General features: G+C 34.5%; 1 protein-coding gene across 1 annotated transcript in view; it reads left to right on the top strand.

Moving 5' to 3' along the window:
• Positions 1–6,324: 6,324 nt before the first annotated feature.
• Positions 6,325–17,400, top strand: part of LOC117109863 (kielin/chordin-like protein) — a 22,842-nt gene continuing 11,766 nt past the window's right edge. The window contains exons 1-7 of the mRNA XM_033252310.1: positions 6,325–6,460; positions 9,650–9,758; positions 11,997–12,024; positions 13,475–13,684; positions 14,713–14,904; positions 15,476–15,691; positions 17,181–17,207. Coding sequence (XP_033108201.1) covers positions 9,708–9,758; positions 11,997–12,024; positions 13,475–13,684; positions 14,713–14,904; positions 15,476–15,691; positions 17,181–17,207 — 724 coding nt within the window. The 5' untranslated portion in view covers positions 6,325–6,460; positions 9,650–9,707. The remainder of the gene's footprint in view (positions 6,461–9,649; positions 9,759–11,996; positions 12,025–13,474; positions 13,685–14,712; positions 14,905–15,475; positions 15,692–17,180; positions 17,208–17,400) is intronic.

The raw sequence follows: 17,400 nt of genomic DNA, 5'->3' as shown, positions 1-17,400 counted from the left end.
TTTTCTCTTTGGTATAATAGCGCATGAATGGCGCCCTCTTGCTAAATGGGAAACTTTTGAACCTTGACCGACGCTTCTATTTGTTACGCGAAAATCGCGGAGAACGCTATCTTGTGTTTATAAGATCTTTGCTTTTAATCATTTATGTCTAGTTTTGTTGTTTTATATATTTTTGTGGTGGTTCTACGTTGTTAACTTAGATCAAAGAACTTAAATAGCAGAAGAATTAGCTGTTTCGCATATTTGCATTAAAATTGATGGAACATCCGCCCTCCCGCGAATGGGGTAAAATTAAAATTAAAATTAGACTAAGTGGAGAAATTACAGGAAACAAACGAACCTGAGCGACGCCTTTATTATTGATATATAGCGCCGCCGCGCGGACGGGTAAAATTGCCCTCCGTGTAATCAACAATGCATTTAGAACGGATGTTCCAATATATTGGGAAGCTGCTCTATCTTCTGCTATTTATTATCTTTGCTTGGATGCACCGAGTACTCGTGTGCCACTGTCTCAAAAGAGATTCCAAAAATTGAATTGAATTGATCAAAGATAATCATAGAAAGGGGAGAGACGGTATCTGCGATACGCCCTTTATGGAAGGACGTCCGCTGTGTGTATAACTTTTAGGTATAGAGCCGTGAGGGCGGACATGTGTTTAGAAAGGTGACCACAAAATGTGACGCTGACTGTGACGTAATTTTCTAATATTTAAAATCGTGCCATTAATTATTATCATCCGACGTCGACCCAGCAGATATTAATTTAAATTATCTCGACTAGGATCAAATGATATTAATTTTGTTCAGGTCTATATTACAAAATAGAGAGGAAATAACAAGATGGGCATTTAATCATTTATACTTCTGGAACACTTTAATTAATTGCGCAGTATGTAGTAAAGTATACTATTTCTCATATCGTATATAGCTAGGCGACGGATCAATATGCAAAAGTTGAAGGTGAGAAAATCTTTCAAATGTATGACTGCAAACCAGCATATGTTGGTTTTAGACCGATCCATTCGCAGTGTTTATGCTCCCTCTGCCCGGGGATTCCGGTGGAGGAGGGATGGGGGAGGGGGAAGGATTCTCACGCATCGTCTGCTACAAATTTAAATATTCAAATCGCAGTTTTTTCCAAAACTGAATACATAGGCGGACGTGACCGTCAGTGTTGACCAATCCCTCGATAAAGACATGACCGTAAATGTTGACCAATCCCCTGATAAAGTTGCAAGTGTCACGTTCATCACGTTCACTGATGTAAAGAGAATAGTAATCGGCGACCTAGACCTTTATCGCACGCCCTCTACCCCATCGATTAAAATTATTGTCCATTTTGATGAATAATAAATATGTAAACAATGTCACTTCGAAGAATAGTATACAACCAATAAATCCTAGTAGCCGTAATTGACAAAAATATGGTCGACAACAATTGAGTGAATGACAAATGATAAACAGACTGAGCCACAGGGAGAAAAATGATACATTTAACTATGGTAAGTGGCTAAACCAAAATCAAAATCATAAAAAGAAAATCAAGGCAAACAGACAATGGAAACTAAATGGAGGAGGGAATTCAAGACAATACCGACCTTTCATATATTCGAAAATCTACCTCACGCCCCACCACCCTCACCCCTTTGAAAATGTTCGAAGCAAAAAAAATCACACTCAAGTTACTTCATATCACATTATTGTACTTTCAGAACGCACCCTTATACTTAATCATCGAGCCCCCTTCCCCACATCCTTTTGGCGCCCCCTCCTCACATTTCAAGACTCCTAGATACGCTAATAATGCGTTAGGGGTATTGAAAGTGTGAACAACTTTGCCGGCTATGTAGTGTGCGACTTTATAATACCCCTAGATGGCCGGAGACGGCACTCTCAAAGTTTCCATTTCCCCCATTATTATTTCAATTTAAAAAAATTTACGTTGGGAAAGAGCTGTCTAGTTATTCTTGAATTCGCCACTGTTTTTTGTTAATATTTCCAGGTCCAAATTTTGAAACTCTAGGTCCGATTTTGAAAACCATGCATATTGTAATATATCATAAACCTCCATTCTTGCATTGTTCAGTTCATCAAACGACAGCTAAAATGTAAACAGGGGTGGTGCCAGGATTTGCCCGACATGGGGTCCGAGATACCCGACAGGGGAAGATGTCCCCGCCGAGAGAAAAGTGGGAGTGGTCCGGCGTCGCTAAAAAATGTTCTGAAAGTAGTAGGGGGGGGGACGAAGCCTCGACAATTTTTACAATTTAGGGGTTTCAAAGGCTTATTTAATCGATCTTAGAGTCTAGAGAATACTTATAATTCTTTTTCTCCTCGACGAATTGAGAGCTAATGGGGGGGGGGGGGAAGCTTTTCCCGACAGGGAGGGGATCTTACCCCACCTTCCCCTCCCCACTAGAGCCACCCTGAATGTAAAGTGCTGTACTTGTGTCAGCAGATTGTTATATAATTACTGGTCATTCTACCACATCTGAAGGCATTTCAGCTCACAACATCTGGCAACGTTTGCGCCTAACATTGGTGGAAATTTTAGGGGTGCTGGATTGCGACCTTCGTCAATCCAAGTTCAACTTGGAGAGAGCGGATCAATCAGGTAACCATCAATCATGTTTGATATCTCCACCAATAAATTTACGTCTTTAGAAAAAATATTAGGCAATAAGAAGACAGCAAATTAACTAGAAAGAAATACGGGAATCATTAATAATCGATTCAAGACAGACCAATCTTAACCCAAAGCTAATTCTTATCGAAAGAGACAGATCTCTCTCTCGTGGTTTGATTGATGTCTTAATTAATTTGAAGCACACATATTGTATTCACCCGCTTATGTATGTTGAAACATCCACCATAGATTTTGATATGATACAGTGTGAGCGACATACTATATTATAATATTGATCGCTGATAGAAATCCCGATGCAACGAACTTGCTCTTTCTTTTTGTCATATTATTCTTATTCTTTTTATTGCACAATAGAATAATCTGGATGGGAGGGCCTGGTCTCTAAAGTAAACTTAATTACTATAACAATTGTTTGAGAACCACTCCCATCCAGTATAAAAAAAAAACCCCCCCCCCAGTAAAAAAAAAAAAAAAAAAAAAACCAAAAAAAAAACATCATTAAAATGTAAGATAAAATATAATAGACAACACATCACAACATCAAGCAAAAAGCAAGCAAAAAATAAAAAAAGAATAAATAAATAAATAACAAAATAAATGCAAAAACAGTCATTAAAAGCAAAAAACAAGGTCATCACAATCACCATTTAAGTACAGTAATAACAATAATAATTATAATTATTCTACAAAACCTATTGTTATTATTACCATCATTACAGCAAAATTCCCATTATTATATAATTATTGACGGTTGGAATTGCCTTCCTTTACATGTGCGTAATGGTAATTTTAATTTATTTAAGAAATTTGTTAAGGAATCGTTCATTTAACTAAGTTCTTGTTTGACTATACGTTTTGCTGATGAGTGCTTGTGGATCCCAAACATTTATTGTACAGGAACTCCGTTCCTTTTGGTATGCCCGCCTCCCCACTCACCAGCAATCTGTATACTCCTTGTTTCTATGGATTTTCTTTCAATTTTAATGTTTTAATCTTATATTGTATATTGTATATACATATATATTTTTATGGAGGAAATAAATATAATAAATAAAATAATAATAATTATAACATAATTTGTTCCTATACCTCTGAACACTATTTTTATCATATATATATATATATATATATATATATATATATATATATATTGTATATATAGGCTATATATATATATATATACTGTATATGACTATTATGTATAATGTATATGCATATGTATATGTATATAAATACAGGAAATATGGTGAAGATTTATTTGTTCATTTAGTTTATTATATTATATAAATTATATATAATAGGCCTTTTATAAAATTACTGTATGGCGATAGGAAACGTGTAATTCTTCTCTACAGGCTGTTGCATGCCCTAGGTCATCTTTGGAAGAGAAGGAATAACGGGTGGAACATGCAAATTTGAATTATTATTATTATATATATTAATATAATATGATGGGGAAGGGGATACTACTACTAGAGTACTGAGTATACTTAGCTCTAGTTTAGATATCCTACCATGGTCACCTATATTAACATGCAGCATGATGAATGTCAATGTGTGTCACGAGGTCATATCCGTGTTAATGTATATTTAATGATCACAAATTTACGCAGCATTTTAAACATGGCATTTTATATAATATGCCTAATATGACATTAAAACCAGCAGTACCTGTCATATTATTCAAAGGTCAGCAAAATCGGTGAATGAACCCTTGACGCAGGTTAACCTGTTGCTAATCGACATGAGTGCCTCATTTAAAGCTGGCCTGGATGGAGAGCATTTTTGCAACGTTTGCAGAAAACATTTCTCGCTAAAGCGTGACAAAAGACTGGATATCCATATGGAAAAAAATATTCTTAAAAACACGTTTTAGTTATATAAATGCATCCAAGGATACAAATACAATTTACAATGCAACAGAAAATAATTACTACTTCCAAAATGTGTATCTACTGTAATATTCAAAATTAAATGTGTATTTAGAATTGATGATGATGATGATGGAGGTGATGGTGATTATGATAATAAAGAGGATGATGATGATACTGGTAATGATGCAAGGTCTTGCAAGGGTCTAACGTGGTCTTGTAAGCGACTAACGTGGTCTTGCAGTTGGCTGACGTGATCTTGCATGGGCCTGACGTGGTCTTGCAAGGGGTTAACGTGGTCTTGCAAGGGGATGACATGGTCTTGCAACTGGCTGACGTGGTCTTGCAAGATGCTGACGTGATCATCTTTTCCACAGTTATTCCTCCTCGAATGTTTCTAAGAAGCGTCGACAAACACGGCATAAAGGTTAAGTGATTTCTTGTGTGAGTTTGGTCTGCGCACCTCCTTGTTCTGTGTTAGATTTCGAAACTTTTGGTTCTATGGTACATTTTGTAACAGTTCGGTTCGGACTTGTATTTGGATCATCTTGTCGGGCATCTTGTATCTTAGAACTGTATATGCATTACATTATAATACTATCTGTCGCCCTTAATACACATGGATACTCCTGTATATTAATTACTCTTATGCATTGCATGTATATGGGGTCAAACACAATATAATCAAACATCAAACTTGACCCCATTGCTAGTCAAGGTTGGTCGTTCTATAGACTACTGGTGTGTCGGTGAGCGACCAGCTTGTTCAGTCATTAGGCCAACACGCTCGTTTTTTTTGTTTTTTTTTATAAGAACCGGTACAATTTTGCCCAGACTCAGTGTATATTTTTAATTTGTTCTCATTTTACACACTTTTCAAAAATAAAAAAAATATTATTGTATCGCAGTATATTACTGACGTAGTCACACCTACTGCACATAAGATGCAGATAAGACTAACAGAATTTTACAATAACCTTTTTAAACATTAATACTTTACTGTAATGACTAGCTTGATTTGTTTGTTTTTCTATTTTTAAAAATAAAAGCCTCCATTTGACATTTTACCTCACTTCAATTTGTTCTTATTTGTTCTTTTGAAGCAATTTCAGCCTCAGTGTTCTTATAAAATGTGTTTTTAAATAAAAATGTTCATCTGGTTTTACAACGTTTATATAAAATGTTTTTAAACCAATAATATACGTTTCAGCAGCTACTTCGTTGTAAATAAGCTAAATTATAATTGGTTTAACAAAACAGAAAATAATTTGTATAGGCTTATGTTAAAAAAAAAGTTAATTTTGTTTTTTTGTATCCATCCAAACGTACAGCGTATTAGTAATTTCTGTATAATATAGCCTCAAGAGATATACTTAGACCTTCTGTCTAGAATAACTTTAAAGTTTATTTTTTTCTATTCAAAATGTTTCCCTATTTGATTTCATAGAGACAACAATCTAAACCAAACAAGGTTCATAAAATTCCGGCGGCTTAGTCATTAACTATTCTCTTATTCAACTGTTGTTATCGTAATGTTAATAACAACGAATTGAAGAATAGGCCTAATAGTTATATAAACAGATAGATATATTATTTCATACCTCCCTGCCTAATGAAGATGTGCGAAAGGTGTTTGACATAAATTTGTGACTGTTTTCCATAATTATTCTCAATTATACTACCGTAATTTAAAATCACTAACACATGTTCACAAAGCCATTGGCCTACACTAATGGCGTGAGCTACCTTGGCTTATGATCAACAGATGACGGTTAGACACTAGAATGGACGATTCCAAATATATAGCCAATCAGAATGAAGGAAGTTTAGACTCAGAAAAGTTTATAAAAGAACATTGCTGATTTATTCCAAGTTACTTGAAGCTCTTTATTTGAGTTACCTTCTAGTGAAAAATCATCTTAAGTTTGTCTCTGGTGTGGTAAGTAAATTTGTTGTCTTATATAATTTGTTTGAGTTATTAAATAGATTGTATACATAATCTTAGTCCAATACATTATTATGTTCTATACGAATATAGGCTGATATTAAAATTCTGCTTGCTGAAGTATTCAACATCCCATTAACAGCAATACGATCTACAAGTATAGAGTAGGCCTACCTATTTTTACGTAGAAGACTTGAAAAATACAACAATCGTTGCTATTATTAATGTCACAGGACCAAGAGGATAATTATGTCTCTCCCGTCTGTCCAAACATATTTTACATAAACCAGTTTGTTTTTTAAATATTGTAAATTGTCATAAAATAAATTCTACCCCTTTTATACTGCCAACCAAACTCCGGTGTTATAATTATTACAAATACTAACGGACAGCAATAAGAAATGCAAGTCTTACCCCTTTTACACTGCCAACCAAACTCCGGGATTGCCCAGAGGTTCACTTGATACCGGATCTTAAATCTTCGACAGAAAACAACTGTACTCAAGCAGAGTATACCACCACCTGGTCTTGCAGTTGAGAAACAATTCTAACCTGTGATCACGGAGTATTTATGTTCAAATCCCAATGAAGGCCATCTGAGCGTTTCTTAAAAAGTATTTAATTAGGAACTTTATCAAAGTGGTATTTTTGGAGTTGTTATGGCCAGCTCTGTGGTATCCGAGCACTGGTCGTTAAATCAATTGTAACAATGTTATGTCTATTTTTATGTTTGATTAATGACTTTAATGCTCCGTTAACTTACTACCAAAATTATTCATATTAATGATGTTACTATTAAAAATTCTGTAAAATATTTACAATCATGAGATAATGATATCATCATTATGAAACTGTAGACCTTAACAGGTGATATAATATGTAGTTTAAGATAATATTTTTTTGTCCAGGCTCAGTGTTATTATTTTTGCTCATTTCTCAGGCTCAAACTGTTCTTATTTTGTTCTTATTTTACACACTTTTCAAAGATAGAACATTATTATTGTATAGAAGTAGTACAGTATTATTCTACTGTATTATAAAGGGCAATATTATATAGTCACGCTACGCACATAAGGTACAGACAAGACTTGTTAGTCTTTCCATTCTTTTGAAATCTTACTTCAGCCCCAATTTGTTCGTATTATTATAAGCAATCTCAGCCTCTGTGTTATTTTATAAATGTGTATTATGTTTTTTACCTGTGCAACCAAATGGGAGAAGATAAAAACCTTCAATTGACTGAGTGTGATTTCATTTCTGTACCAATTCTCCCCTGTTCCGAGAGTGCCATGCTAAGCTCATCCATTAGTGTACACAAGGCCATCGAGCAAACGCAACATGGTACAGTCCTGCTGAAAACAAATTATTATATCAGATTCGAATCCGCAGGTTCCAGGGCCTTATGGGAATTAAATACAAACGACCTGCCGATCGGGAGAATGGTGTATTTATAGACAAGTTTTGGGGAAATGTAGAAGTATTGGTAATACTGACCTAGAAAATGCAAGTGACCACGGCGTAACCTTCTTACTGACATAAAAAATATAGGCCAATACAATAGAACATTATTAGTGACGCAAATGGCAACAATACACGTGACATCTCCCTGAACCTCTTTTGTGTCCGTTCGACCCAAGGGCATGGAGCAAATAAGACGATAATTCACACTCCAGACCTGTAGAACAAAATTGGCATATGGAAATTCAATATCCATGACGCAACATCATTAAACCACGACTATCTACATACACCACACCACCACCTACTCGACCCCACCCAAAATAAAGGAAAAATATCTTAACCAAAAAGAAACCGTTGAATTAAAGTATCATCTTTCACTATTTTTTGTTTGTTCCAAACTCAAACACGTCAAATGCAAAACCAAAACTAAACACAAAACACGTTACAAAATCTGTAAAATAATGTTCTAGTATAAGTGATCTAAGGGTATATGCAAAGACTACATACCGAAATCATATTTAAACAACTCAGTTAGTTGGAGAGATTTTTATTTTCTGGATGCTAATTTTCAGTGAAAGCTAATAACTTATTGAAATACAAAAATTTTTTATTTTTTAATTTTGAAATTTATTATGTTTACATGACAGTAATCTTCAATGCAGTTTTAATGTTAAATTTGAATTTTCCCAGCAGTAAAAATAATTATCTCATACTCATATGGCTTAATTCAATGACAATAAATTAAATCTGAATCCGAATCTGACCCTCTCCTGTGAAGTAATTTAAAGGTCCCTCGAAATCAGACGATAATACCAAGCCCGACAACTTGTCAACTGTTATTTGGAACGATTCCGCGTTCTAATAAATAACTAATGTTTGTATTCCTCTAAGACCAAAAACGTCAACTAAACAGTCGTTAAAATTCTCCGTACATTGTTTTCCAAAATCAAATCATTTTCTGAAATAAAACAAAGATTATATAGTAGCATTAATAATTAAGTTCTGCTCGGTTCTTGATGTCAACGAACGATGCATACGAGGGGGCCGATTGTCATCGTCATTGTCTTGACCCAAGGATTTACGACACCTGGGTAAACCTTCAATGACAAACACGCATGTACTAGTAATAGCGAAATTATTGGTACGGTATGTAGGCCGATAGTGACATTTATGGTTGCTTTCTGTATCCATTGTCTATTTTATCTAGCGACATTTACCTATACCCCTCTGCCTGTGACTTCTTTAGCGTAAATCCACTCCAGCAATTTAGTAAAATGTGTGAATCAACATACGTGCGTGATGGTTTTATTATTGTGATTTACCAAGGTGGATTTACACGTAATTTAGATTGCAATGTTGCGTGTTTTTGAGCGCATTTCCTAAGTTAAGGCGTTAAATCTTGCAGAGATAAGAATACATAACCCAATATAAAGTCCGTAACTGAAGTGGCGCTATTGCCTGATTGTAAAAGATGTTTTGATCCAGGTCGATTGTGTGGGTTCAAATCCTGCAATGTTGATAAAGTAGATGTTGCTTTTATATTTTCTTAATTTGGTGCTCAAAATATTTATTTATGTAAAAACAATTATTTATTACGTTTTAAATGTTGTCTAATTAAAAAAATAAAACCTTAAGTACGACCTTATTTTTTTCTGCATAGGCCTATAAATTTCATAAAATTAAACCATCTATTGTATTTAATCGTATGCATTGTGTTTCTAGTTCAATTTAGATTCGCAAGAAAGCCTGTCCAAGGTTGCTTGCGCGATACTGCTCTACCATGACAATTTTAATTTTATTATCGTTGGCGGTTGTCACGGCTGCCCAAGTGGTAAGTCCTTCAGAATTATTATTTTAAAATTTAAACAATATCGCAATTACTTTTTAAGTCGTAATTAAAGTATAGATTCCAAGTTCAGATCGTCGCTAATTGTCCTTCCGTATTTTTTTGCCGGTGCTGTATAATACTATTGTTCCAAAGCATTGTTTATCTATCATTTTCTTTTCCGTTTGTCAAATTTCTAATTTTAATTCATTATAAGGGAAGACAAGTTGTATTTATTTTAATAAATATTTTTGTTTGTAATAGAATAATAAAATCGTCTTTTAGTTGAACTTATTTTTTATTCAATCTGTATTATAATTCAGTAAACGAACTTGACAAATTTTCAATTTTGGTGCCTAATAATAAATGCCTATTGATCCAGTGAGGATACACAAATGCCATTATCGTCGATTCGTAAAATAGTGAGCATTTCCAGAGTTTTTAGAGTTCTTATTCGAAAGCCCTGAAATTGAATTTATAAATTTGATACCACCTTTAGGCAGATTAAGGTCGTGAAGGTTAATGGAATAATTTCTAAAGTGGTACCCACGAAATGTTTACATTTAAGTGATGAGTGATACGTACGTTTTGTAGTTGTAAAGTGCATTTTAACAACGAAGCGAGCGTAAACCGTGAAATAAAAATCCCCCTCGGTGTAGTCTGGCAATAAGAACACCTTGAGCAAAGTAGGTAAGATATGCATGACTAACCAGGCATAACCTTCTGAGATAGGCTTAAAACAACAACTTTAACGACGCAACGGGACCGTTTACACTGATGACATTAATCGTACATCTTCCAAGATATGGAAGCATTTACCGATCAAACAATACATTTATTTGCTTATCTTCTTTAACTTTTTATCTTTATGATCACATAGCCTTTAGTAAAATTATTTATAAATAGACCTATTGACATATATCGATATGGATCATAGAGAAACAATTATAGAAATGAATATTTTGATAAACGTTTTGATGAACAGCACTGTCCTCATGTTCAGAACGTTTCACTGTTGGTGACCTTTCTTTAATATCTTTTCTTGACCTTTTTTTTTAAATATCTTTCTTTCTTGAATTGTTGATGTTTTTTTAAAGATTAACTGTTTTACTCTATTGGACTTTTTGTTAGCAATAATTTTTTAACAGGCCTATATCTAACAAACGACTTTTAAATTGAATGTTTTTAATACTTTTTACATTGCAAATTTTTTTATGTCTTTGAGATTCAAGTAAATTCAATTAAATCAAATCAAATAAAAAAAATAATATAGTGCTGTATTCCCATGAAGGACCTCCCTGCTCCCATAGTGTACGCGTTTTGTGTACACCATTTAGCATTAAATAATAATGATAATATGTTATTTATATAGCGCTTAACGCCAACAAGGCCTCTAACTAAGCGCTTCAAATTATTACCCCCAGTCATTGGATTAAATACCTATGAAACACTCTCAATCTCCCTGGAGAAGTACAGTATAACGTTGCAGCAGCTTCATCAGCAAATTTGGCATTTAACCCTAAAAGGTACCCATTTAAAATACTCCTGGGTGGAAAAAAAGCAATGCAGATAAAGTGCATTGCCCAAGTAAATCTAATTAAATCAAATAAAATCTAAGTGGGATGCACAGCGAGGGATTGAAACCCCAACCTATACTAGGTTGGGAAACCAAAACGTTCCCACTGGGCCAAACCACATTGACCGCTATTATAAGTTTCTGCGCAGGGTATGCTTCGTTGCACATGACGTCATCGATCAAAATACCAGCTACGGCTCTGCAAAAAGTATAGTGTAAGAGCGCCATATTCGAAGAATTTTTAAAAACATATTATCAAAGAGCATAAATTTATACTCTTTGATATTACTAAAAGTCAAGAGTATCCTACGTGACGAAAACTACTGGGCATGGCTTATTCCTAAAAGTGTTTGCAACTGGAACGACTAGCTTCTCCTAGGCCTAGCCTAGTCATTAACGTTGTAATTTCTTCTCTGGCTTTATTTAGGCCAAGACCTTTCGCGAGCTAGCATCCACATAGCTGACTGACATAACAGCAGGCCTAGGCCTACGCGGTAGGCTAGAATAGAGAGGCGGTTGCACTGGGAGGCCTAGTAGTGTTCGTTCAATTATTTCAACAAGTGAAGTGAAGCATAACTTGTATACCTCCATGTTTATAGGCCAAATTATATACAGATTCCATGTATCATATAACTTAACAAAATTTAATTTTAAAATTTGTTTTGTAGTTCCCGCAGATTGACAAAAACACTGATTGTGAGTATTTACTATTATTAAATATTAAAGGCAGTGAATATATTTGTTGCACCATTTTCAAATAAATTTCTAAATTCTGATTAGGTGTTATTGTCCTAATCCCATACAACACTAATATCCAATCAAAATTACGAATGTCTGGTGTAACATTAATCACTATCTATTTATAAATAAAGATATACTGTCTATTTATAAATTAGAATATGCCTATTATTAATTTATTTTATTGCAAATATCTTCATTAATCAACTATATAATATAAAATTACTATAATGTTTATATATGTTACTTAAAAAAGTTACATTTTTCAATAAAATAATTTTAAGTGTGCCACTAGAAGGCCTGTAATGCAGTATTTGTAAACTTAAATTATACTTGTTTGTTTTTATTATGGATTTAATTTCCAAATAACTGAATCTGAGTGATTGAATAACAGTATCATGACGTCATCGATCAAAATACCAGCTACGGCTCTGCAAAAAGTATAGTGTAAGAGCGCCATATTCGAAGAATTTTTAAAAACATATTATCAAAGAGCATAAATTTATACTCTTTGATATTATTAAAAGTCAAGAGTATCCTACGTGACGAAAACTACTGGGCATGGCTTATTCCTAAAAGTGTTTGCAACTGGAACGACTAGCTTCTAAGCCTTCTTCTAGGCCTAGCCTAGTCATTAACGTTGTAATTTCTTCTCTGGCTTTATTTAGGCCAAGAACTTTCGCGAGCTAGCATCCACATAGTTGGCTGACATAACAGCAGGCCTAGGACTAGGCCTACGCGGTAGGCTAGAATAGAGAGGCGGTTGCACTGGGAGGCCTAGGCCTAGTAGGGTTCGTTCAATTATTTCAACAAATGAAGTGAAGCATATTAACTTGTATACCTCCATGTTTATAGGCCTAATTATATACAGATTCCATGTATCATCTAACTTAACAAAATTTAATTTTAAAATTTGTTTTGTAGTTCCCGCAGATTGACAAAAACACTGATTGTGAGTATTTACTATTATTAAATATTAAAGGCAGTGAATATATTTGTTGCACCATTTTCAAATAAATTTCTAAATTCTGATTAGGTGTTATTGTCCTAATCCCATACAACACTAATATCCAATCAAAATTACGAATGTCTGGTGTAACATTAATCACTATCTATTTATAAATAAAGATATACTGTCTATTTATAAATTAGAATATGCCTATTATTAATTTATTTTATTGCAAATATCTTCATTAATCAACTATATAATATAAAATTACTATAATGTTTATATATGTTACTTAAAAAAGTTACATTTTTCAATAAAATAATTTTAAGTGTGCCACTAGAAGGCCTGTAATGCAGTATTTGTAAACTTAAATTATACTTGTTTGTTTTTATTATGGATTTAATTTCCAAATAACTGAATCTGAGTGATTGAATAACAGTATGTCCATTTTCTTCACAGTGCTTTGCCAACCATGCTGGAGAGAAAAGTCTCGTATCCAAACGTTTGTTTTTGGCAGCTCACCGAAGTACATCACCACCGAGCATGTACCGTTATGCGATGTTGTTGGCATGTACGAGCCGATGCAATGTTCTGATGGGCAGTGCTGGTGTGTGACCAAGTGTGGTATGGAAATACCTAACACACGTAAAGCTGGCCCAGTCACGTGCAGTAAGCACTCGAAAAAATTTTAATATAGACTATCAATTTCATTAATTAAAATGCTGATAGTGAAGATAATGAGGATGACACAGGGAAAATCATGCCTAGAGCAAGGGAACAATGTGCCTTGTGCAGTTCCTTCTATATACAATAAAATGCCAATGTACTCGTCAGACCATGCAGCCAGGGGCAGATCCTGTAGGGCACGGGGAGCACGTGGCTCCCCCTTTTTGCCATTAAATTTTCAAATTTTCGATGCAAATCAAAGGTATTGTATGTGCTACTCACTTACCAGCATAGGCTTAGCCAGAGAGCCTTCCGGCCGTCTTTTGGACGACCAACAGTTATTTAGGACGGCCACTTTTACCGTGATGGCTTAGCCTTATCAGCTCGGCGTAGCCTAATTTGGCCACATCTACCTTTAGCAAATTCTTTATATTCTTCAAATCTATCGATTGTTACATTAAACTATATCTAAATTGTATTTACGTTTGATCAAAACAACCTTTATTGATTGAATGTACGTTGTTTCATACTAATATTCGGTGGGGATTATCAACATTTAAACGCCTTTAAATGTATTCTGAAGATCATAATTTTCTATTTTTTTCTAATGTTTGGGAGGGGGCGTGGCCTGCCCATCGGCTAAGGACCACACCCACTGGCTTCCAGGCCCCCTCCCCGTTTGAAAAATTCTAAATCTTCCCCTTGCAGCAAAAATATGTAGAAAACTAAACATTAAAAAAATTATTAATAAAAAAAAATACATTGAAATCAGCCTCACTACTGACACACTTAGGACTGCAATAGTACTGGTGAGAGGGAAGTTAAGAGTTCTAACCAATGTGCTTTAAAACCCAACCCTATGGTTTATTCGATGGTAACTACAGTAGAACCCTATAAAGGGGACACCTGTCCCTTGAATAGAGGTGTCCCAAAGGAGGGGTTCTACCATAGTTGATAATATATGATAATGATTGTGGTTATTATGGTTCCTCTTTGCAAGATAAATACTCACATATTTTATTTTATCACAGGTGAGTCCTTGCTAGCAACATATTCTGCACCATGCACGAGTGTATCTGCAATACCCGGTTACACCCCTGCCTGCGATAGCAATGGATTTTTCCAGCCAAAGCAGTGCAACGTTGATGAGTGTTGGTGCATTACGCTCTGTGGTCAGGAAGTCACCGAAACACGTACTCCTATTTCACAGGTTTTAGACTGCAGTAAGTCAAACTGGAAACCATATCGAAGCAACAGTAAAATTACTCCATAAATGTGAAATTCTTAAGACCATTTATCCTATTTGTGTGATCATTTTGATATATTTGGAAAAAAACTTTTGCAGTGATAGAATAGAAGTTATATTTTGTCTCTAGAAACTTTATTGAGTAACATCTCTACCCTAAATGTGTAGTTAATGTATAATGTAATGTAATCAGGGGTGGATCCAGGAATTTTAAATAAAGGGGACCGTGAGGAAGGGTCTATGCTACCTCAGCCCACCATGATTAGGGCTGAAGTAAGAACATTTATGATTATGGCACCAGAAATGTCACTCTTATACTCAAAATTTGAGTAGAATTTTCTTTTTTTTCTCTTTTTTTTTACATTTTGGAAAATTTGTGGGGGTGGGGGCTGGATTTATGTTTGCACTTTACACTTAGTCTCGTATAATTGCTTGTATTCTCTCATTCCTTTTAATTGTTTGTCTTAAAAAACCCCAAAATTATTTACATATTTATAAATTGAAAATAATTATTTATTGGCTGACGTTGAATAATAAATCATTTGTAGATGCAGTGATGCAGAACAATGTACAGACCAACGCACCAATTGTCACACCCTCATCGTGTGCTGATGGATCCACACCATTGAATTGCAATCAACAAAATGTCTGCAACCGACTGTCATGTAGTGGTTACCCCAGTGCCATCTGCAGACCAAATACCTGTAAAGGTTGTATCATTGAATGGTTCAACAGCGACAACGCTAAACTCGCGTGTACAGATGGTGAGTGCATTTATAAACTTCCTTGATCTCAATCTTATGCAAGATCTCATGCAGCACAGCAATGAGTGCTTGAAGATTCTGATTGAAAATGTAAATACTAAATTTTATTTCATGAAAACTAACTGAAGTGAATGGTCATGAGAGCAGCTAGCTTAGTAAGCTAAACTGGTGGTATCCACTGTGTGTGCGCTGAACCGTGGAGATCTCTCCCATCACTGCTGTCCTTGTGTTTCAGCTGGAGGGCTAAAATGCAAGTTTCAAAAGTTCACCGTCTTTCAGGTGTACTGCCCAATCACCACCAGAAGGACCCACTGGAAATAAGTGGGTCAGACTTAGTAGGTTATCCTTGGTGTGTATCACACCGAAGAAATCCAAATCTAAATCCAGCTTATGATTTGAACCACTACTACCTTTATGTTTTAAGTTGAATAATGACCAAGTGACCTTGACCGTTGGATACAGTCTCCTAGATATAGCCTGTTTGAAGTTGTTTATTCTGGTCAGTAGAGAATAGGTCAGTGCTAATGCTCATTCCCAGGACAGTCCCTTGACCTCACCTAAGTTACCGTAGGCCCAGCACAAAGTCAGTGATTTTCACCTCAAAGCACCTTTTCCATTGTTAACTTAATTTGCATGTGCTCACAAGCTTAATGTCAATGCTATATTGATTGACACATGGTGGTCTTGATTGACACATGGTGGTCTTTTAATTATTTTTTATGTCTACCACGCTGGGGTACTGTAGATACTGGATTCATCTTCTTAGAGTGGTGAGAGTGGTGCGAGAAAAATGAGGTCTATAAAATGGCACTCACAGGGAATGGGGTTAGATTTGTCAGCCGACAGTTGGCTTTAATCATAGTATAGTGGTCTCAAATTATTAGCTTAATTGGATCACCTTTTCAGATATGGTATTCTAACTTATTATGACTGTTACTTAACTAATATAGTGTTGCTTTACAACTCACTCGTTAACAGCAAGCCTATCTATCTGCCTATTTGTCAACATTTGCAGACATGTGTTTTTCAAAGTGATTTTCATTGATGTCCTTGATCTATTAACCCCAATTGACCTGAATCTATTGTTGACCAATGAAAACTAATGAGTTTAATCAGAGATAAATTTATCATGATCTTCAGTGCATTTAGATTGTGTAAATTGAACAAATAAAGAAATTAGAGTGAACTTTGAGTGTAAGGGACACGTGTAAAGGTACCTTCTCTACCGATTGGTACCAGTGTTCTGTTACATTATATTGATTGCATAATCATGTATATTTTTCTATGGTAAAGTGCATATTACTACACAACACACTTTTTTTTGGTTAATTTATGACATATTTCATAAATAATATTAATATTTTTATTACATATATTTTCTTAAATATTATTACTAGAATATTTATTATTATTATTTATTGTTTTTGTTTTATAGTTAATTTTATTATTGTTATTCTCACAAATATTATTAATATTGAAACATTTTCAGACAAAGCTGGCCGATGTCCTGCATTTAGTGTGTTCTGTTACATTATATTGATTGCATAATCATGTATATTTTTTCATGGTAAAGTGCATATTACTACACAACACACTTTTTTTGGTTAATTTATGACATATTTCATAAATAGTATTAATATTTTTATTACATATATTTTCTTAAATATTATTACTAGAATATTTATTATTATTATTTATTGTTTTTGTTG

Source organism: Anneissia japonica, unplaced genomic scaffold (assembly GCF_011630105.1).
Source record: "Anneissia japonica isolate Jap-2015-1 unplaced genomic scaffold, ASM1163010v1 scaffold585_len4108843_cov191, whole genome shotgun sequence".
NCBI classification, from domain to species: Eukaryota; Metazoa; Echinodermata; class Crinoidea; order Comatulida; family Comatulidae; genus Anneissia; species Anneissia japonica.
Note: the sequence above shows the minus strand (reverse complement) of the source record. Positions and strands in the feature narration are given on the sequence as shown.